We start from the raw sequence: 21,861 nt of genomic DNA on the forward strand, positions 1-21,861 counted from the left end.
TAGCTGCACGATTGTTCATCACAAATAATTCATCATAGCAAGTGCATGTTTATAAGATAGAATAAGACATTTTCATATTAGTTTTATAAGTGGTCAGAGCTGGGACACAGTGTTCCCTCACATTTTATTGACTCCAGGGCCAGTCGGCCAATCAGGAGAGGCCTTGTTCAGCCCCAGCCAATAGCAGCTGCTGTTGTTCAGACGCAGGGGTGGGAAGGGCAGGTTGGTGCAGCTGTGAAGGAGTTGATCACACTGAGCAGCACCGACCCACGTTGTTGTTGGATCAAACGTCTCCATTAACCGCACGGTCCTGGTGTGAGCAGCTGCTGCGGGTGTGCATGGGGGGAAACGGCCCGAGTCACTTCTCCCATGAGGATGGAGAAGACGGAGGAGTCACTTTTGTGAAGGGCATTCGGGTGAGTGAAAGCTTAGAGTGACTCTGCACGGATTTCAACCTGGAGAAAGTGTTAAAACATGAATTAAAGCGCTGTTTCTCCTGCAGCGCTTCAGTGGAGACAGAGATAAACACTGCAGCGGTGTTAGTCTGCAGCCCAGGAGGGTTTTTCAATCAAGTCCTTTAGTGCTGTGATGTGGAAAGTATCGACCTCACCCCCCATGTTTGTTGTTACTGCGCTCAAAGGCAGCGGCTTCACCTCCCTGACTGCTCTGGTGTTAAATATAGAAAGAAAGAAATGGTCGTTTGTCTCATGAACCAACACACAGAGAGAGAAAAACACATTCTGCATATTCTGAATATAACTGCAGAAGAGCAGCTTTTTAATTCCTCAAAATATTAGAATTAAAGGTGATGTGTGTGTGTGTGTGTGTGTGTGTGTGTGTGTGTGTGTGTGTGTGTGTGAATAAACTCTTTGAACAATCCTAATTATTATGAGCAGTTATAAATCTGTCAATAATTATTTTATTGACTACTATCTGTGACTGTTTGCAAAATCAAGTAAACTTTTAACAAGGTTCAATCAGCCCAACATTGGTTGTCCTTTTTCCCAACAAGGTTCCCACTAATACTAACAATAATTCTAATAATAACAATAATAATGATAATAATAAGGATGTTAGGTACTTTCTGTAAAGGTAATTTTGTGATTATGACAAATCATTTTGTTACGGTCTCCTCTTGTTGAAATAGGTAATAAACCATCTGTCTCATCATATCAAGAAAGTTGAAGGTCAACATTAGATTTTTGTGTAGAAAAAAAACTCACGTTTCTCTTCTTCTAGTCGAACCATTGCACAGTTTACAGTTCTGTCTGTGTTCGATTGTGGTGATGCTGTAAACATGCTCGCTCCTCCCTCCACCTTTAAGTCTTCTTACTCTGTGCTTCATCACAGGTGACACATTTGTCACTCATCTCATGGGACAGCCCTCTTAGACCAACAGAAGGGAGATCAGCGTTGTATTTTTGTATGTTTATTTATATCTCTACTCCAAAAAAAAACTGCCTTGTTACCTCTGCTGTGGCAGCACTTAAACACAGCACTTGAATTATCAGCTCACAGGCCATTTTAACATTAGCTGTACGTCTTGTTCACACTGGACCTGGAAAAAGGTGTTTTTTCAGATATCACGCTGCGTACAAATGGACCGAGCTCCTCAAACACATGAAACTGCATTATCTCGCTTTACTTGAACATTTTAAAAGGTTATATTTATGTACTTGCGGTTGTTTGTCTCAATTGTGAAAAACTGATAATCTGTCCACGTTTGGACTGCGTTCGTATATTTGTTTTGTATCTCATAATTAAGTGATAAATGAGACCTATTTAAATAAAAGAGAAAAGAATAAAGAAATATCAGGCTGTCAGAGCTGTTCAAACTCCATACAGTAGCTGCTCTGGAGCTTTCTGTCTTATCACATGATCTTCCTCAGCAGATGGAGGTTTCTGCGTTATCACAGGGCATCTCGTCCCCGTTTAAAAGCTTAAAAGTTAATTCCTCAACTGAACGGACTGAAAAAGGAGCTTTTAATCTAAAATGTTTTCCAGTAATAGTGAAAATCTAAAACTCTTGATCACGAAATAATTAATAAAGTGTACAGTAAATCTTTTTTTTTTTTATCATCACTTAAATTATTTTATGATCTCGGCCTGTGTTCGTGCAGCAGCATCATAACAACAAGTGTTTCTCTCTTTTCTCTCCTGTTGTCAGCTGTCGGACAAAGTCATCAACCGGATGAAACAGTCGCCAAAGGTCGTCTGTCCCCAGCTCTCGCAAAATGCAAAACCTCCTCCACCCGAGGCACAGACGCCCACGCCGGCTCCCGCCCCCTCTGTTGAACACTTAATGCCTCTTCTGACGACTCCTCCACCTCCCATCATCCCTCCTCCTCCTCTGCAGGAAGCCGCATCCACACCTCCGTCAGTGCAGCCTGTAAAGCTCGTCCCTCCTCCGCCTGTAAAGTTTCACTCCCTTCCTCCTGCCTCTGTGGAGCCTCCACCCGTGGAGCCAAAGATACCACCTGTAACCGACCCTATTGTCTCAGCTCCTCCTCCACCACCTCAACAAGTCGAAGCACCTGTGGAGCCTGTATCTCCTCCTCCTGTAATCGCTGACTCCCTTCCTCCTACGACTGTGGAGCCTGTATCTCCTCCTCCTGTAATCGCTGACTCCCTTCCTCCTACGACTGTGGAGCCTGCAGCCCCACCTCCACCTATAGAGTTGAAAACTCCACCTGTACCCGACCCTGTTTTCTCAGCCCCTCTTCCACCTCCATCCACACCTTCCCCACAAGTCGAAGCACCTGTGGAGCCTGTATCTCCTCCTCCTCCTCCTCCTCCTCCTGTAATCGCGGACTCCATTCCTCCTACAACTGTGGAGCCTGCAGCCCCACCTCCACCTATAGAGCTGAAAACTCCACCTGTACCCGACCCTGTTTTCGCAGCCCCTCCTCCACCTCCATCCGCACCTTCCCCACAAGTCGAAGCACCTGTGGAGCTTGAATCTCCTCCTCCTCCTCCTCCTCCTCCTCCTGCTGTAGTGGAGCCAGTAGTCCTGCCACCTGTTGAGTCCTTCATCCCACTTCATGTAGAGCCAGAAACCCCGTCTATGCCTGTTGAACCTATTCCCCTGCCTCCACCTGTAGAGTCAGTCACGGCAGCTGTAGCTCCATCTGAACCTTTAGCTCCACCTCTGCCCTCTGAACCAACACCTCCAGTTGCCATTGAACCTGCTGCTATAGCTCTCTCTGTCGAACCTCTTGAACCTGTCGTCCTGTCGATGCTGCCAGTGGAAACAGTTCAGCCTCCACCCACTGTTGAATCTACACCCACTGAACCAATAAACCCACCCTGTCCTGTTGACTCGGCTCCAGTTGAAGCTCTAGTTTTACCTCCACAAGTGGAGACGACACTTGTTGAGCCGGCAGCCTCACCTGCAGCAGTTGAAGCAGTGCCTCCGGTCGTGGTTCCAGCTGTCGATGCACCACCTCCATGCGAACTGGCTCCACCCGCACCTCCTCCAGAGCCTGTGGCTGCACCCTCTGCTCCTCCAGAGCTCACTTTTGAAGAGTCCTCCCTGCCCTGTCACTGTGTGGAGCTGGCCGTCGTACCTGCTGATGCACCTGCAAGTGAACCCCTCACAGAGCCTGTAACTCCACTTCCACCTGACCCAGCTCCACCTGTTGAGGAGCCCACCATCACCCTGTCCCTGCCCCCTGTCGCTGAGGATGAAATTCCGACTGTCGCCTTAGTGCCTCCACCTGCAGCAGGTGAGCTGAACACCACAATGAGCATGTTCATACTTATAGTAACACTTAAAAATAAATCTACTAAATCTCCTCTGTTTTTTTCCACCACATATTTAATGTGTTTACATGCAGCTCCTCCCGTTTCTCCTGAAGTGGTGGAGGAGGAGTTGAGGCAGAAGATCAAAGAGGAGATGCAGAGAAGTCTGGAGGAGGAGATCAGCCAGAAGAGGCAGGAGCTACAGCGACAGTAAGGAAACAAACTACTGTGAAAGTTTCTGTCAAGGTTTTTTTTTGTTCAGTCTCTACTTGATAAGATTTAATAAACAAAGATGAACTGCAGATCTTTTTTAAATCTGTAGTAAAAATTTGTGCCCAAATTAATTGATACCAAAAGTTTCAGCCCTATTAGTAAAATAAATATGTATAAATGTAGTAAAATAGAATAAAGTGGATGTAGAAGTAAATATAATAGAGGTACAAAATACAGTTGATATTGAATGAAGAGTATCAGATGCTATAATTCAAATTACATCCAATAAATAACTAAACCAAATTGTGCATTTATGTCACAAAAGTTTAGAAAATGAAAAATGATAACACTGCCTGAACTGTAGGATTGTAACTAATGATTAGTTTCAATATCACATAACCTGCCAAATATTAATGTGTAGAAAATGGTAGAAAATAGTGAAAAATGCAAATATTATGTCTTCAAATGTCCAAAACCCAAATATACTCAGTTTCCTGTGATTGTGCGACAAATTAAAGCAGCATGTTTAGCAATTTACTTGAAAGATAATTTTAAAATTGCTGTTGATTACATTTCTGTGATCGATTTATCGACTAATTATTCACTGGCATTGTGCTCATGTGAAGGCTGGAGGAGATCAGGGCTCAGGCCCAAGCGGAGGCCAAAACAGCCGCTCAGGCGCTGGTGGACGAGCAGGTGAGGAAGACGCTGGAGGCGGAGAAGGCGGCGTACATGGAGAATCTGACGGAGTCCATCACCAAGGAGCGAATGAAGACGCAGGATGAGAGACTCATGGTGCAGCTTTACGTAAGCACAAGAAGACACGCGTGATCTGTACATGTGTCAGGATCTGTCGTGTAAATAGGAATTATCTTTCCTCCTCTTAATGTGCCTCTTTTTCTTTCTTGCCCTCTTGTCTTGTTTCAGTGGATGGAGCTGAAGGTAAGATGGGAGAGAGTTTATACATGCATGACTCCCCTTTTCACTTCCATTCTACTCTAATCACACTGAAAACCGCTGCTGCACAGCTGTGTTTTATAATTCATAACCATGTGGAGATCGGATATCGCCATCTGCAAGATATTAATGAAGAATTGGCATGAATATACTGGATTTACAGGTACGATGAAGTAATTATAAACCTTCTAAACCCACTCAGGCTCATAAGCTGGAGGAGAAAGAAAAAGAGCTGAAGAAACGAGACGCTCTTTACAAGGAACATATAACAAAACTGGAAGCAAAGGTGAGCAACATTTGGAGTTTTCTTCATCTGCACGTCTCATTTAAACTCCCCCTTCTGGCAGTGAGAATGTAATTAAACGCTGGTTGCAAGCTCATGATGTGCTGATTTTATTAGTTTTATTTATTAGATATTTTTATCTGGCACATCACAAACTTTAATTGGACGCAGTGTTTTGTTTTTTTTCTAACCACACTCCTCCTGTAGTCTGCTCCATCGCTATGGTTGCTCCCCTCTTCAAAACATTCACTGCTGGGTAACGTAAAAAGCATCACTACCGGTGCACCCACACGGGAATGTAACAGCAGATGGAAAAACTCTGGTGTGAAGTGAGATACACACATTTACCTGGCGGTGACTGAATGTAACAAAATGTTAATTTATATGTAAAAGTCTCCCAGCTTTATGTTTTAAATGAACACATATTGGTGTTTTACTGTATCAAAGGTTTGAAAGCAGTTTTAAAATATAAAGCAAATATTTCATAACGTGTTAAATGACGATGACATGTGGTCACTTCCCGTGATGAAACTGAGAATTATCACCTGAATCTGCAGCTGCCCTTTACAGAGTTTATAGAGAGTTTTAGCTATTTGTTTTAGCTCATTTGCTGAAGTTCGCAGTCATCAGAGATGGAGCAGAATGAGCAGCTTCATTATAAGATGCGGCTGTGATATTTGACCCTAATGGTTTGCATGTTGTGTTTTTGCTTCTTCAACAGTGTACTGAGTTTTACAAAGTGAGTGCTGAGAGCTTCCAGAAGGGCAAAGAGGAGACTCACAACCGCTTTGCGTAAGTTTGCATAAACATTTTCATAATTTATGAGACCTTTAAGATGTCAGAGTGCACTGACACGTGGTAGGAGGACAAAAGGAAGCGACATTCATTTTAAATGGATAATAGGCAAGTTTGAATGTTTCACAGATTTGCTGGTACTAAGAATCGGGTTGCATAACCTTTAATGGGGTGTTTTCCAGGTTTGAAAAAAGGCTGGATTTTGAATGAAGTGCAACTGCAGTTATATAACAAATTGCTGTCTGACTGAATAGTTCACTTTTTAGATGAAATAAAATTAAGTTGAAAAGAGTCTAATTGATTAATTTACCATCACCATAAGGTGTTGGAAAAGCTTGAAAATGCACCTTGAATAACATTTGAGAAGTGCTTGAATTTGACCCTGTAACTATCATTTGCATGTGTGTGTGTGTGTGTGTGTGTGTTGTTTCTGTGCTTTCTCTCAGGCGTTTCCACATCCAGCCAGTGTGTGGTGACTTGCAGAGTCAGATTTTGAAATGCTACAAGGAGAACACAGGAAAGACTCTCTCCTGCTCGAGCATCGCCTCGGCCTATATGCAGTGTGTGGACAACGCCAAGAAGGTACGACTCAATATTTAAACTGATTATTTTTTCCTCCCCCACTGTCGCTCTTCACCACCCATCGCTAATTTTGATTGTCAGTAGCATTTTAACGCATTCCTCTCCCCATCTACAGAATAAATTGATCACTGGAGGCTGATACAGACCGCTCGATGAAGACGACGACATTTGATGGCTTTACTGTTGCAAAGAAAAGTTTAATTTAAGTTTCAGGTGACAGAGACACAAGAATCAAGTGTAACCTTTATATGCATTTGGAAAAAGTGCCATACACCCCCAACCTGGCAACCGTCTGGTCCAGTGCTGTTGTCTCTAGCTTGGCTGCCATGTTTGTTTTAAACCTCTCTGGTTCTTTGGATCATCATTAAACCACTTGTGCCACAACAGTAACACGTGGATCAGATCATTTGAAGTGCTCCTGTTCGTAAATGAGGCAAAACTCAACATAAGTGGATTTCATTTGGACCGCAGTGTGAAATAAAATAAGTGATTTGTATGAGATATGTACTGAATGAGATCCTGTTAAACCATTATGTATGAAGTGCCTTGACGTTATGAAAGCGAATTATCCGATTGGATACGCATGGAAGATCTGTTTAAAGAGCAGAGTGTGAAGTAACAAAGACCTGTGTGTGTTTTAGGTTATTGTACTGTACATAAATTATTTCAGGGGTTATTTCTGGTGCATGGAAGAAAAAAAAAAATCTGTTTCAATAAACTTTGTTGTGGAACTACATAATGTCATTTTTATTTTTGTGTTTAGTGCCCTCTGGTGGATGTAGATCAAGTCACTTTAGTTGGTTTTACCTGTTACTCTGTGGTTAAAATTATAATCTAACATTGTTACAGAATATTTTATATCACTATTTCAAAAATGAAAAGTAGTGAGATTTTAGAGTAATGTACAATACGATTGACAAGTATTGATGACAAATGCTATAAATTTTAACAAAGTCACCAGAAACCTCCACATGCAGGAACATTACAGGGATGCTACAGTGATTCTGCAACATGTTGGAATATTTTGTTCTGCTTTGTAAGTCCAAGGTGATATTGTTTAGGGAAGTAAATTATCTTCGCTTATAAGTTAAAATATGCATAAGTCTTCTTAATGAAGACAAAGTACTGAAGCGTCACCTGTTGTCTCATTTTTTAGGTTGTTTATTTCAATACATAATTCAAAAAACATACATTACATTACATCGATTGTGCAAAAATGGAGAGATACAAAGCATTGTCAGGTTTACCTCCTGCCCAACTGGCCACCCACAGCCGGGATGCCAAGAAGGAAAATGATAAAGAGATAATATTTGGATAGAAAATAATACCTATAAAACAATCAACATATATATTGTTGGTTACATTTTGATCTTCTGTACAGTCTGTCATGCACCACACAGTTTCTCCCGCAGATCTGTAGCTTATTTATCACGTAATACTCCTTTAATATTCCTCCTGGACCTTATTTTTATTTGTTATATTAGATTTTATTTTGCCCCTCAGACGGCAAAATGCTATTTTCATTAGGAATCGAAATACTCTCCTTAACTCACTTTAGCACTTTTGTATGCAGAGATTTCATCAGCAAATTCATAATCTAAGAGATCAATAGTGACTAAATGATGCTCAGTTTAGTTACCAACCATCAGTGGAGGAGTCGTGGCAGTACGTTCCTTGCTTGAGGGCACTTTGTTCTGTGTTCTAGCTGTTGTATCTGTGATGCTTTAATTGATACTTTGATTTTTGTGACTTGTCTCAGCTGTTGAACACAAAGAAATATCTCTTACTGTATTATTTATACTAGAAGGTAGAGTCATGCTGTGTAAAGGGCACACACTGAGTGGGAGTTTTCATGAGGAGGATTTTAAGCACATCCTCACAACATTGAATCCTCCACGGATTCCCCTCATCGCCCACCAACCCCCGGATGAGATTAGAGCTCGCCAGGCCTCTCGGCGGCTGAAGATTAAAACCCCCGTCTTCAGTTTAATGTCTCTCATGCAAAGATTCATTTCAAACTATCATTCTTAAACAGCACGTCTTCAGCTGTTTACAGCAGCTACAGGTCTGGTGATCGTATGAAAGCCCAAATATAAAGCAGCTTATACAAACTCTGGTGAAGACTAGGGCCTGTATTTAAGGAAAAGATTAAAGTGAAAATAAACTTTTATTTCTACTCGCAAACTTAAGAATTAAAACTTTCCCTCATTCATTTCTTACAACTTAAACTTTCTCCTAAATTCGAGGAAGCTCAGAGGTCTCTTAAGTTGCTTAAGAGGCTGCAGCACAGGAGTGATTTTACTGAATATCATTAGTCACAAATGAACAGTGGTGGAGTTAGCCTACGATTTGCATTTTATTTTAATATTTGCAAGGATGTTGTATGTTTTTGCAGATATGAGGAGTGCAAACAGGAAGAAGCCTGCATCGTTACTATCTGCACTATTTGGCACAAAGTTTAGTCATTTATTTATTTATTTACATACTTTAGATAGTGACTGCAAAATGAATATATTAAGACAGTTAGTATTATAAACTGTATACAGTTATTAAGTAGAGTTGTATGTAACTGGGACACACACTGCTTGTGTCAGATTGGCTGTTCCTGGTCTGAACATACATGTGATTAGTCACCTTAGAGTTGCTCTTACATTTTAATCAATTAAATGTTAACAGGACTCTCCAGCAGAGGGCTCTCCACCTGCAGCTACAGGCCGCTGCTCATTGCTTTTCCATCCTCATCTGTCATTCAGCAAAGGGAGTATGGTTTCCCCTGCTGTTACTCATCATCCCTCAAACAGTTGAATGAGCTCACTGACTCTTCCATGTTACCTGTAAATAAGAGTATGTACCATCACAAGTAAAAGTTTGCCATTCAAAAGAAGTTTTGGCAACTAAACTGACTTATAGTATCAGAAGTAAAAGTACTCATTATGCACAATTTTATTTAATTGGATTTTTATCTTATTCTATAAAGTGATCACATGTTTTATATGTAAAATTTGCTGTGAAATAGATATTGTAACTATATCTGTGGCTCAAATGTTGCGTAGAAATAAAAATACAGTAAAAAAGTAAAAGCATACAGTACTTGCTTCAAAGTACAGTACCTTTTAAGTGGTTGGTTACATTTCAGCAGGGTCAGTCTATAGAAATGAACATTCATCTCATGTTTCTTGCACTTTTTGTGAAACCACATTGCAGCTAAATGGAGGACCTGCGTGTGTGTTAACATGTGAGCGTTTGTCTCATTTTATTTTAGGTTCACCACAGAAGAGGAAGTGAGTATTTGCATGTATGTGTGAGTGTGTGAGTGTGCGTGTAGATGTAAAGAGACGAGCTGGGTAAAAAGTAAAATTTTGGCGATTTACGAGCAAGCGATTAAATTACAGGATAGGCTGTTAGTTCCTATCAATCTGACATTTCTGAAGCAAAGTTGTGTCCATTTCTGTGTCATTAACACAAGTTAGTCTCATTATTTTCAGTCTTATTGCATTAAGTCAACTTGTTCTGTTGCTTTGACCTCACATTACTTGAATGTGATAATTTGTTAAAGCTTCAGTTTTTTAAATTTGTAACCACCTTGTTTCATGTCCATGCCATCTAAACGGTCGTCTACACACAGTGATGGATGGAGGCCGACGTTAGTGTTTTCTTTACCCTTGCAGCCCAGAGCATCAGCCTCTCACAGCCTCATCCACTCAAGAAAAACTAGGAAAAAGGAAAACAGAAGTGAAGCTTTGGCCTGCAGACCAGACCTGACGTCAAGCTCTTTCATTAGCCACAGAGGAAGCCAAAGTTCTCACTGTTTATCTGCAGCATTTTGTGTTTATGTGCAAAGTGAATGGTGTGAGTTAAGCATTATGTAATTGCATTTGAGGACACCTGTGCCTTTGAAAATACACAACTTTGCATGTATCTGTGTGTTTGTGTGTGTTATGTGTTTTACTATCTAATGAAATACAAACATCGACAACCTAAAAAAAAAAAAAACTCCAAACACGGAAACACGGTCCGCTGTGTTCTCCATTTTCTCAGCATTATGAGTTAAAGCAAAGCCTGTTGATTTTTCATGTCATGCAGAATTAATTGATTAATTGATTAGTGACTGACGGGTTGATCAATCTGGTATTAATATATAGATCAATATCTTATATCAATATATATCTGTTGCTCCCCCACTTTGGTCCAGACTGAAATATCTCAACAACTACTGGATGGATTTGCATGGAATTTTAGACAGACATTCACGGTCCCCAGAGGATGAATCCCACATGACTTGCTGCACAAATCCTGAGTGTCTCAAAAAGCACAAACATTAGTCAGTGAAATTCTTTGGTTTATGACCAAATACATGCAAAACTAATGACATCTGCCTCACCTGAACTTTGTATAGTGCTGTTGGTAAATGTTAGCATGCTATCGTGCTAAACTAAGATGGTGAACATGCCAGCTAAACATCTGCATATTAGCATTATGATAATGAGCATCTTAGCATGCTGATTTCATTTAGCTCAGAGCGCTGCTCGCAGAGCTGCTGGTGTGTAGTGTAATAAGTTTATATATAGTAATCTTATCAGTGTAATTAAAGAGACAGATACTGACAAACACAACCTGACATGAATGCTAATGTTGTCGCTCTGTGTCTGCTGGATGTGTACATTTGTGAGTGCTGATATGTTTACCATTGACTTTATGTGTTAATACTGCTTTTACAGCATGTTTCTGCACCCTCAAATGTAAAAAAAACAACCAGTCAATCCAGGTTTAATAATATCTTCTATCCTGTCTAAAATACCCATGCCACCACTCTCTCTCTGACCACTTTCTCTCTTCACTGCTGTATATTTTCATGTCCATAGTCAGGGTGCAGATCACAGACAGTATAATCTGACCCTCCAGATCGTAGTCAGACACTCTCCATTTCCTCTGAATCTGTCTTCCATCAGGTAAGTGGGCAGAGGAGGTGACTCTCACAAATGTCCTGCCCTCAAACTCCACAATGTCGAAGTGATTCTGGGTGTTAGCCAGGGCCTGCATGTCGATCTGCTTTGGGTGGACTGGAGTCACCAGCAGGAACTGGCTGCGGCGCGGTTGCTGGTGAGGCCTCCTAATCCTCCTCTCGGCTCCAGCTGTTACTGCTGAAGTTTGGAGTGCGTTCAGTTGAGGAGTCGTGCTGAATCTGTGCACATATAACCTCTCCTTGCACCACATTTGGTCAAAATGCTCCTCGTCTGTTCTGGGCCCACATTGGAGTGAAGGTAAGCAGGCAGCCAAGGCCTTCATCTGTCCACAAATCAGAGGAGCTGACCTGAGGTTTGACACCTCCATCTTGATGAGCCTTTGCCTTGGCTGTATGCGACAACCACCTTTTTATTTACCAAAACGAAGAGAATTTGCCAAGTGTTACTTTGGTTTCTTTATAATGCAGCATCACCCAAGAGACTTGGATTCTCCGTAAAATGTGCAGAATGTGCAGAGAAACACTTACCTGCAATATTATTCCTGTGGATGGCCGACCTGAAAACAATTCTCAAAAGATGTCTTTCCTCCCTTTCAGTGAGAAGCTGTTCAGAAGAGAAATATGTCATTTTGCTGGGCTGAAACAGATCTGAATGACACCTTTTTTGAATCTGACTGGGCACAGTTTTTGAATAAATACAACACATCGTAACATTCTGGAGTCTCACTGTTGTTGTACTATGAATAATGATGAACTATATTTTTCCACCCTCACTACGTTCCTTCACAGCTATGCAGCAAGTTTTCTTACTGGAAGCATTTGGTCACAAAAAAAAACAACAAGTTCAATGATAGTGTTTGGACTGAATTGATATTTTGTTTTCATCTGAGTATTCATTTAAAATAAGTGACATCTGACATAAAGGCCAGCCTTTACAAAATTTAAGAGTTTTCTCATAGAAATATATACACGCTTGTGGGTTTACTTACTCATTAATGACCTATTGGATTTTTCCAAAAACAATCCCTGTACTTACTTACAAATTATAATTTATATATGTGCATATCATCACCATCATCTGAGCACTCTGCATATACTGTATATAGACATGTATATACTGGACATATCCATCTACTTTATGTATATAAAGTAATCTATTACATTAATCACTCACTATTTATTCCAGCACTTTGCACTCTGTAACAATTTACAGTCGTTGTTTTTATATATACATATTTATATTTCTTCACCTACTTGTATGGACATAATTGTACCTATCTTTGTTATCCTTGCTTTTAGCTGTATGTTAGTCAGTCAGAGCTCTTGTATGAGCACAGATACTTCACCAATAATAATAATAGATGCTTGTGATAATAACTAGAAACCCCTGTATGTGACACCGCATTACTGCTGTATTCAAACTCTTAGGAAATCATCATATCTGATATTATGTGTTATATCTGATGGATTGTTGACAGATGGGGAACATGTTTGACTTTGTGATTTGGTAAATTTTCTCAAATAGTTGTTTTGTTTTGGGCAAATCTGGGGGGCAACAATCTTCACACAACATATTTCTGTCTTTGAAACGTTAGCTGTCTGATAAGGTCTCAAAGCCCATAGAGCAGGTAAGAAGAAACTGAGGCAGATGAAAATAAAATGAAAATTAAACTTCCTTAAAGGGCAAAGGTCTCTGGAGTTGGAAGGTGAGCGAACGAATGTAAGTTTATAGAGTGTAATTAGAGGGACAAAATGAAATAAAAACAACAAGCAATGGATGCTTGTGTGCTTGTGTGTGCAGTCTCTCATTCCACAGAGAAAAGCCAGTCACTGTTAACATCACCACCCACTCTGTGTTTTTAGAAATACCAAAAAATAACTGATACTACTGCTGGCTGGCAGATTGTCTCCAGCATCAAATCAGAACTTCTCATCAGATAAATGTTACAACATTAAGGACACATTGCTCCTTCAAAGGGAAAATATTCATCTCTTTTGCTGTTGTTGTGGGAGGTGTGCTTGTGGCTTTGCTGAGAGAAAAAAATGCTATGATGCTGCAGGGCTGCATGTACATTATATCAATCAGAACTACTGAAACATAAAGATCCAAGCATCAGATTCTTCACCTGCACTTTATGTACAATATGTGGGTTTAGATCTGTTCCTTTTAGCCACTTTTGGAGGGCACTGAGTCTGTCGTTATGCAATCGTGTCCTTTCTTTGGCAGTGCTACAGCGATTGTTACCAAGGACGCATCTCAAGCCTTCAGACTACTCCAGTAGGAATGTTACATAACCCTGCTTGTTTTTTTTTTTGTTGAGTTTTCTCTTGTCGCCTTGTTGCCTGCTCAACCTGAGGCAGAGTGTGACGTCTGATGGTATAATACCTAAACACGCCCACGTGGCACAGCTAATTTACACAGTAGGTGCTACAAAATCCACTTGTAATGCACAGAGACATACAGTAACCATGCATCGGTGCCTTTTCTCCAACTTAATGTTCATTGGGTTGTTTTCCAACGTATATTCCAGAGATTACATCCATTTTTCTCTTTACCCTCTGTCTCTAACCCATCATCCTCCTGCTGTATTAACATCCTTTGATTATTTGACTAAACGCTTAAATCCCTACATTGCTGTCTCTGCTCTATTCATGCAGTAGTAGCCTCATATCAAATCTCACTTAAAACCTGCAGTAACTTGTTCATAGTATGTTCTGAATACAATGATGACATTTCACCTTTTAAATTGACATGCTGAACGTTTTACCGGATGTTTATTGACACATCCAGCAGTTATGAAGCAACATTAGAATTCATTTGAAGTGGCCATTTGTTACCAGACTTTGTGCTAATCTGAGCTAACAAACTGCTGGCTGTAGCCTCATATGTAGCCTAATGGACAGAGTGATATCAATCTTCTCACGTAAGTCTCAGCCAGAAAGCAAATCAGCATATTTCCTACACGTCAGATTGTTTCTTTACTTCCACTTGGATTCTTTAAGTACAAAACGTTAACAGCCTCTGGCTGATTTTGATGTAGCTTTAAGTTCAATGCAGACTGTGAAGTAAAACTGAGCATTTGAGAGTTGAGCAGGCTGGATCGTGACAGTAAGATCTACACTGAAGCAGTCTTGATATCACTCATGATTGTATGCTTTAGAGAGAAGAAGAAGGAGGAGGAGAAACGCAGAGTGCATCAGAGTGAAGAGAAGAGAGATATTTTCAGTCTCTCTGAGCCTTTATAGCAGAGGTTTTCTCTGGTGAGGATTAGGGATCGTGTGAGGATGGTTAGGATGTTTGGTTATGGGTGGAGGCTGGCCACGGGGCTGTGGACGTCCAGAGAGACATTCCTTGCGATGCTGCGGCTGTGGATTCAAATACGGCGGAAAGTATACTTTTTTCCTTTTTTTACAATTTCTATTTATCTTTTTTAAAGCTGAATTTTTTGGCATTTTCTGCTTTATTTGAAAGTGATAGTGGAGAGACGCAGAAAGGCAGGGCAAGAAAAACAGAGAAAAATGGTATGTGCTCTACCAGGTGAGCTCCCGGGGGGCAACCAGCGGGAGGATGCATGAAAGGGAAAGACAGGAGGGCAGGAGGTGGGAGGTCACAGGAGGAGAGAGGAGTAGCAGGTGCACACAGCACCATTAGGAGGATGCTCAATGACTGACAGCAGGATCAAAGTGTGGATGTTGTTGTAGTGATGATGACGAAGAGGGTTTGGGACGAGACCAGGGTGAGAAGTTGACTCAGCGCTCACAGCCACTTCCTTTGGCATCTTCGGGATGCACCGATGAAAGAAGGAGATGGAGCAACTCATCTTGTGGTCAGCTGACTCACCATATAGGAGCGGATACTGGGAAAGGAAGCACGTGCTGGATGATGGGGGCTGGGCGCATGTATGCATGTGTTTGAGTGTATGATCCCTTTGATGCCTTTGATAGAGGCACAATTATTCCGTTTCCCGTCATGCCAGAGGAATGCAGGGTGACATTCCTGCTCTGTGAGTCCTGCCCTCTCACCTGCCATCACCACACGGATACTGTTTCATCCTCCATTTCCCCCTCGGCCGGGGAATTCCCCAGTTCATGTGGTGTAAGTCAGGGAGGAAGTTACAGAGTTAGTATCAGCTCTGTTGTTCTGGTAATAATTGGATACTTTAAGTGGTGGCTAGTTGAATAAAGCTATGTTCCTGTTTCCCCCACACACAATTTGTTTTGCTCATTTGAAATGAGGCGAAAATAATGCTGTGTGGTGTTTCTACAGCAGTCTACAGCTGGTCACGCACAAGCATAGAGGAAATAAATGTCGATCATTATGTTGGTGAAGTGCATAAATGCAGTAATTGCTTGTTTGCGTTGGCGAGAGCAAGGATGCTTTGTCATACTGGGTGTGCAATGTTTGTGTTAGTGTGTGTGTTTGTGAGAGAGTGTGAGAGCTGCTTCTGTAAATTTTACTTCCTGTATGGTTAATTACCTTTTAGGGCTTGTAAAACATTCATATCTTCACTGTTTACATCCTCATAACTTACTGTAAATATAGATATTAATACAGTTTGGGCTATCTGCATTTGTGTGTGTATGTGTGTGTGTGTGTGCTTCTGTGTGTGTGTGGGAGCTCGTGTTGACTCACAGTTACAATAATGACTCTGGCAGAGCAGAGGATGAACAGCTCAGACTGACTGTAAAGAGCAGAGAGAGAGAGAGAGAGAGAGAGAGTGAAAGAGGAAAGGGGGCTGTGCTCTGCCTGGCATCTCCATCTCTCTGCCGCTCGCTTGCTCACTCACTCACTCGCTCACACTCACTCACACACACACACACACACACACACTCATACAGGGAGAAGACAACCCTGAGGACTACAGCCCTTACAGTACAGTACCCCTCTGTACTGTGTGGAGTTTTAGACGGAGGTTTCAGTCGGAGCAGCAAGTGTGAACATTTGTCCAGGGAGGAAAGAATCCATCATGTTGTAGGTGACGGATCATTTGCAACAGGTTAGTGTTTGTGTTCATGTGGCCATTTATATGTGTTTTTTTTTGTTATTTAGCGTTATAAAGACAAATATGATGTTTCTTGTACTGTCTTACTGTTTCACAACTTGTCTTAAACTGCATGATTTTATTGGATGATACCGAAAGTGACGTAGCAGTTTCACTTTCAGTCTATTTTTGACTGGCAGTCAGTCACCTGTAGCCATGCCCGAGTGACTGATCTCTATCAAAACTTGCTGTCAAAGCTTATTTGGCTTCACGTGTATTTCATCTCAGGAGAATTTACTGATAAAGGAGAAACCTCTGCCATGGACAAGATGGACCAGTTTGTGTTGATGGTGGGAGGAAATTAATCTTGTAGCCTGTCAAAGAAACACTTTCTCTGTGTACTCACAGACAAATGTGATGCGAGAATGTGAGTCTATGAGATTGATTTTCAAGCCTCAGCTTCCTTCCTTAATACTAAATGATCTTAGGTATTTGAGTATCCATACAGCACCTTTCTGTCTTTATTCCTCTCTCTTGCTCTCATACCTAAACGTTGCATAAGTGAGTGCCAGGTGACCACACCTGGATCCTGTCCTACATCGGCGGAGGTATATATAGCTGCAGAGCACTCTCCCTGCAAACCTCGTTCTGTCATTTAAATCTTTCGTCTGATGAAGTCTTCCTTTGTCTACACAGTAACTGATCTCAGACAAGACGATAAAGGTTCACACTAATTAACAGTAGTCTCTAAAATCCCCTGATTACTCATCTTCCACCATCAAATACGTCGACATTGTTTTCCATATTCTGACACAAGTAATCAAATTTCTGTGTCTGTTATGCACTCCTCTTTTTACATACCCATCACCATATACGCTTTCATAGACAGGAGGCTGTTCACCGGTGTTCGTGTTAACTGCCTCCTCCAATTGAAAAGCCCAGGAACTATTATTCTATGACTCATCTGTCACAAGGTTGATTGCTTTCAGTGGAGGAAGCAGAGCTGTTGTCACGGGACGTGACATCTCACTTAAAGTGTTGACATCATAGGCGGTTTATGGACATGGAGATGAACTGACTAATCTTCAGCTCACTGTCCTGTAGTTTTAGACGGGTGGGGTTTTTTTTACATCATAACAGCATCCTGTAGACTCCTGTCACATCCCCTTAAAGCAATAGTTAGAGATTGTCTGTCCATTCAGTATGAGGGGAAAAAGCTAGCCTCTGTCTCCAGTCTTTATGCTAAGCTAAGCTAAGCTGCTGGCTGCAGCTTTGTATCAGGACCTCTTTGATGATGCTAACATGTGCCTGCATGTCACATGAGCAAAAAAAAACTTTTTCATTGGAAGTATATCATCTCAGAGTAATCAATCAGCACTTTTTCTGCTTTTTAGCTTTTAATTAAAAGTGCCATTTTTGAGGGTAAATGCTTCAAATAATAAAGTCACCCTTAAGGTGTGTCCAACTCACGCTCGCCTCACCTGCTGAACAAACTGATCGGATTCATCAGCCAGTACTTCAGGAGCATAAATCAGTCCTGCTTTGCTCGGGCCGACAAGCCTCCGTGCTCATGTCATGATGAATAGGAAACCTTTCTACTACATTCACTCACTGCTCCCTTCCTCATCTCTCTGCCTCACGAGCACATGATTGCACATATTCACGGGGTTATACCTTCCACCATTAAGGATAATTGCTCTGCTTGCCCTAGGTGTGAACTCACTTAAGCGCGTTGAGGAGCATTCCGTCTGATACGAGCGTGAAGCTGCCGTGGGGGACGCACAACCTTCAGAGCTCAGGGGAATGATATGTTACAATCAGTCAATCATCCACCATGAGGCAGAGTTTCCACTGACTTCTGCTCCCCATATCTGAGTAATGACTGACTGACTGACTCACTGCTCTGAATTCTTGGGTGCTCGATGACTCCAGACAAAGATATTGGAGTGATGAGAGATAAATTGATGACTACACTTTCTCTGGATGCCTCCTGATGTCTCATTCATTTAACTGTGGCACTGTCATCATCCCAGTTTGATGACGCAGACCATTTACCATCAAGGAGGGTAGAATTTAATTTCCTTTCTCTTAATTCATCTAGGGTTGTTTTTATGTGATGGAGCAAGATTGGACTGCGCAAATGTCCTCTCCTCGGATGACATGTATGTGCTATCTTTTACCTTTTTTGTCTCTGTGCGTTGTATTTGGATTTATTTACATGAGGTTTGGCCCATGAGCGTGGAAGGAAGGGGAAGAGGAGGTGTGATGAACAATGTGTCACGTAATAAACCTTCACCCCCCCCCTCAGCTCCTGTTCAAATTAAGCCATCTGGGAACAAACATGAGTCATAGCTCCTGTAGTGACTTAGACCTGCTCGACCTGTTACTTTTATGTTACGCACTTAATGTCAACAGTCGCCAGTTATTTCTATAGCTCAGACCTGACCATTCAACCATGATGCCTGTTTTTTAATCCACTTCTTGCCTCTCTTCCAGCCTACCTGCTGCTGTTTTTTTTTTTTTTGACATAAAGACATCCACATTTAAATTTTTTGCAAGGCAGTGATTTATAGTTGCCAGCAATGTCATAACACCTTTTCTTGACCAGTGTTTGACCTTACAGACTAACCTGAATGGTGGGTTTGTCCTTGTGAGGTGATGACTGATACTGCCCTGACATGAGAGGGGCGGCATTGAGGCGTTCAGTGCTTCCTGTTACTCAGCCTCTTCGTTCTCAGTTTGTCCTTTTCTCCAGCACCTTCAACTCTTCAAGAAATATTTTGACATTTATGGAAACATACATTGTTGTAGAGAGTTAGAGGAGAAGAATGATACCACTAACAAAACTCACCTTCCAGCACCTCTAAAGTTCGCTAGTTAACATATTTATATCTCTATGTTTGAATCCCAATGATTAGAGAATGACAAATTGGGGTTTTAGTGAACTTTAGAGGCATTGGTGTAAAGATATTGTTACATTCAGACATTGTTTAGCTTTAGCTTAGCTTAGCTTAACATAAAGACTTGATGCAGGGGAAACAGCTAGCTTAGCTATATGCAAAAGTTATCAAATCCACCGTCTAGAACCTCTGACGTACAATAACCACCATGTCATATGTTGTTGGACCAGTTTGAAAAGTAAATGTTAGAGGTGCTAATGGGTTGGGTTTTTTTCCGCGTCAGACAGAGCCACACCAGCTGTTTCCGGTCTTACTGCTAAGCTAAGCTAACCATCTGCTGGCTGTGGCTTCATATTCAGCGTACAGACATGAGAGTGGTGTCAGTCCTCTCATCAAACTCTCAGCAAGAAGGTCAGAATGTTTGTTAATCCCTTAAAACACCCTCAGCAATGTTAAAATGTCATCTCAATCAAACATCAAACATGTTTCCATAAGTATCCTGATGTCTGAAGCCTGATATGATTGTTTTACTGTCATGTTTGTTTCGAATGAGTTTGGTCTGTAGCTAAGAACTCTGGTTCGGCCCGCTGACCCAGGTGGGTGGAGTACCAGGAGACACCCGGGGGTTTCCTCTGAGCTTTGCTGACGCTGTCTCTACAGAAATATCCCTTTGAGCTTCCTGAGGTTCACTTTAAAATTTCTCTCACCACTGGGTCACTGGTTTGGCTCTGGCTTTTAATGTAACCACACCCTCTGCTGTTCGTTTGTAGAATGGGCCGTCGTGCTGTGAGATGGGGCAAACTCCAGACAGTTTCCATCTTCAGACAGCTACTTTCGACATACATCTGCATCCAGTTATCAGCGCGAGGCTCTCCAGCCCGTATTACACCATATCAGAGATTTATTTTTCCGAGCCCAACATGGTTTGTATTGCATGTTTCAAATATAACGCACTATAAAAATGCAAATCCACGAAAGCAGAAGACTTGTTGAGTTCAGGACTGCACTCAGAAACTGATTTCATTTGGTGACGTAGATGTTTGTACATGGTCTCTAGCACCATATGAAATCAGTGTTCTGGGAGGTGGACTATCAGCATGTACAGGAATTGTACATGAGTGAAATATGAGATGTTCCTGTAATCCCAAAAAGTAGGTCACGTTTGTATAAATTACTGGAGCTTCATTCACTAACCAATCACAGCTGCTGTCCTGCTTCTTGTTAAATAAAGAGAAGAAGAAACAGTCGCCTCGTGTTGTTCATGTACAGAGCTTTTCTATTGAAGCGTCCAGACTACCTCACATTTCTTCTCTCATTTAAATCCAGTAACTTCAGCACACAATCCAGTGCCTACATAACTTCAGAGATCCATCACATCTGCTGTCAGCTATTATGCACCTTTTATATTGAATGAACTGTAATCTGTCCCCAAACTAGAGTCATTCATTACCCTTGGAGATTCTGCCTCTTTAATTCCTATTATTGTGTAATTGTGTACATTTCTTGTTCTGTGTGTCTTTGCGAATGTTTCTTGTTCTCAGGTCTCTCTTGTGAAATAGATCTTAATCTCAGTGAGACCACCTGATTTAATAAAGATCAAATAAAAATCTTCTGTCTCCCTTTGCCCCAAATTTACATTTTACACACATCTGCTTTTATTAACAAGTTCTGGACCAATTGGCTTTCATTATAAATAAAAGGTTTCTGTGCATTTCTATAAAAGACTGGAATCAGCATATATTGTATGCATCACAGATAAAATAACTTCATCGCAATAAAACATTTCCATACATTTGCTACCATACATTTACATGTCACTGGTGGCCTTTGTTACATTTACTTGCACCCTGTCAACTGGAGATAACAGCTTTATCTCTGATGAGCACTCAAGGTCTTTCAATTGAAATGGCATAATCCATCTGCCTCATTTAACCTGCTGTAGTTCTTTTAAATCTGTTACATAAGAAATGTTTAAAACTATCATGACCTGTTGGGTTCAATAGAACTAATGAATACCTTGAAAGTTTCTTCTTCACCAGGAAGTCCACTGTTATGAAGCTTTTGATCGCACAATCTTCATCACCAGAGTTTGCCCTGTTTTTATGGAACTGTAGATGATCAAATCCATTTTTAACACCTGAAGACTTCTTGACCATTGTCTCTTAAAAGCAGATATTCATTTTATATGAAAGAAAGCTCCAGAACAGCTGCTGAATGGACCTTGTTTTGTCAAATATGTCCATGAGTTTGTGTGCTCGTTTTTATCTCATCCAACCAAAAGCTCACATCACTACAGATGGTTTCAGCTTACAAACTGTCAGCCATAAGTATGAAGCTACAGGACACATCTTCTCATCCATTTCAAAATGGCCTCTCCAGCCTGACTTTATGAAGACATTAAAGCAGTGATGTCAGGCACCATATTTCATGTGACCGACAGGTATG

At 41.2% G+C, this 21,861-nt stretch overlaps 1 protein-coding gene across 2 annotated transcripts; it reads left to right on the forward strand.

Moving 5' to 3' along the window:
- The first annotated feature begins 202 nt into the window (after positions 1 to 202).
- On the forward strand, positions 203 to 7,297 carry chchd3b (coiled-coil-helix-coiled-coil-helix domain containing 3b). Of its 2 annotated transcripts, XM_070831165.1 has the most exons (9): positions 203 to 416; positions 2,168 to 3,725; positions 3,837 to 3,951; positions 4,581 to 4,761; positions 4,882 to 4,896; positions 5,114 to 5,197; positions 5,916 to 5,986; positions 6,436 to 6,571; positions 6,687 to 7,297. In XM_070831165.1, the coding sequence occupies exons 1-9, from the start codon at positions 339 to 341 to the stop codon at positions 6,708 to 6,710; spliced, it is 2,262 nt and encodes a 753-aa protein (XP_070687266.1). In that variant the 5' UTR covers positions 203 to 338; the 3' UTR covers positions 6,711 to 7,297. The 2 variants fall into 2 exon arrangements, with proteins under 2 accessions (XP_070687266.1, XP_070687267.1); XM_070831166.1 differs by lacking the exon at positions 4,882 to 4,896.
- The last annotated feature ends 14,564 nt before the right edge of the window (positions 7,298 to 21,861 follow it).

This window comes from Pempheris klunzingeri, chromosome 5 (genome assembly GCF_042242105.1).
Source record: "Pempheris klunzingeri isolate RE-2024b chromosome 5, fPemKlu1.hap1, whole genome shotgun sequence".
Taxonomy (NCBI): Eukaryota; Metazoa; Chordata; class Actinopteri; order Acropomatiformes; family Pempheridae; genus Pempheris; species Pempheris klunzingeri.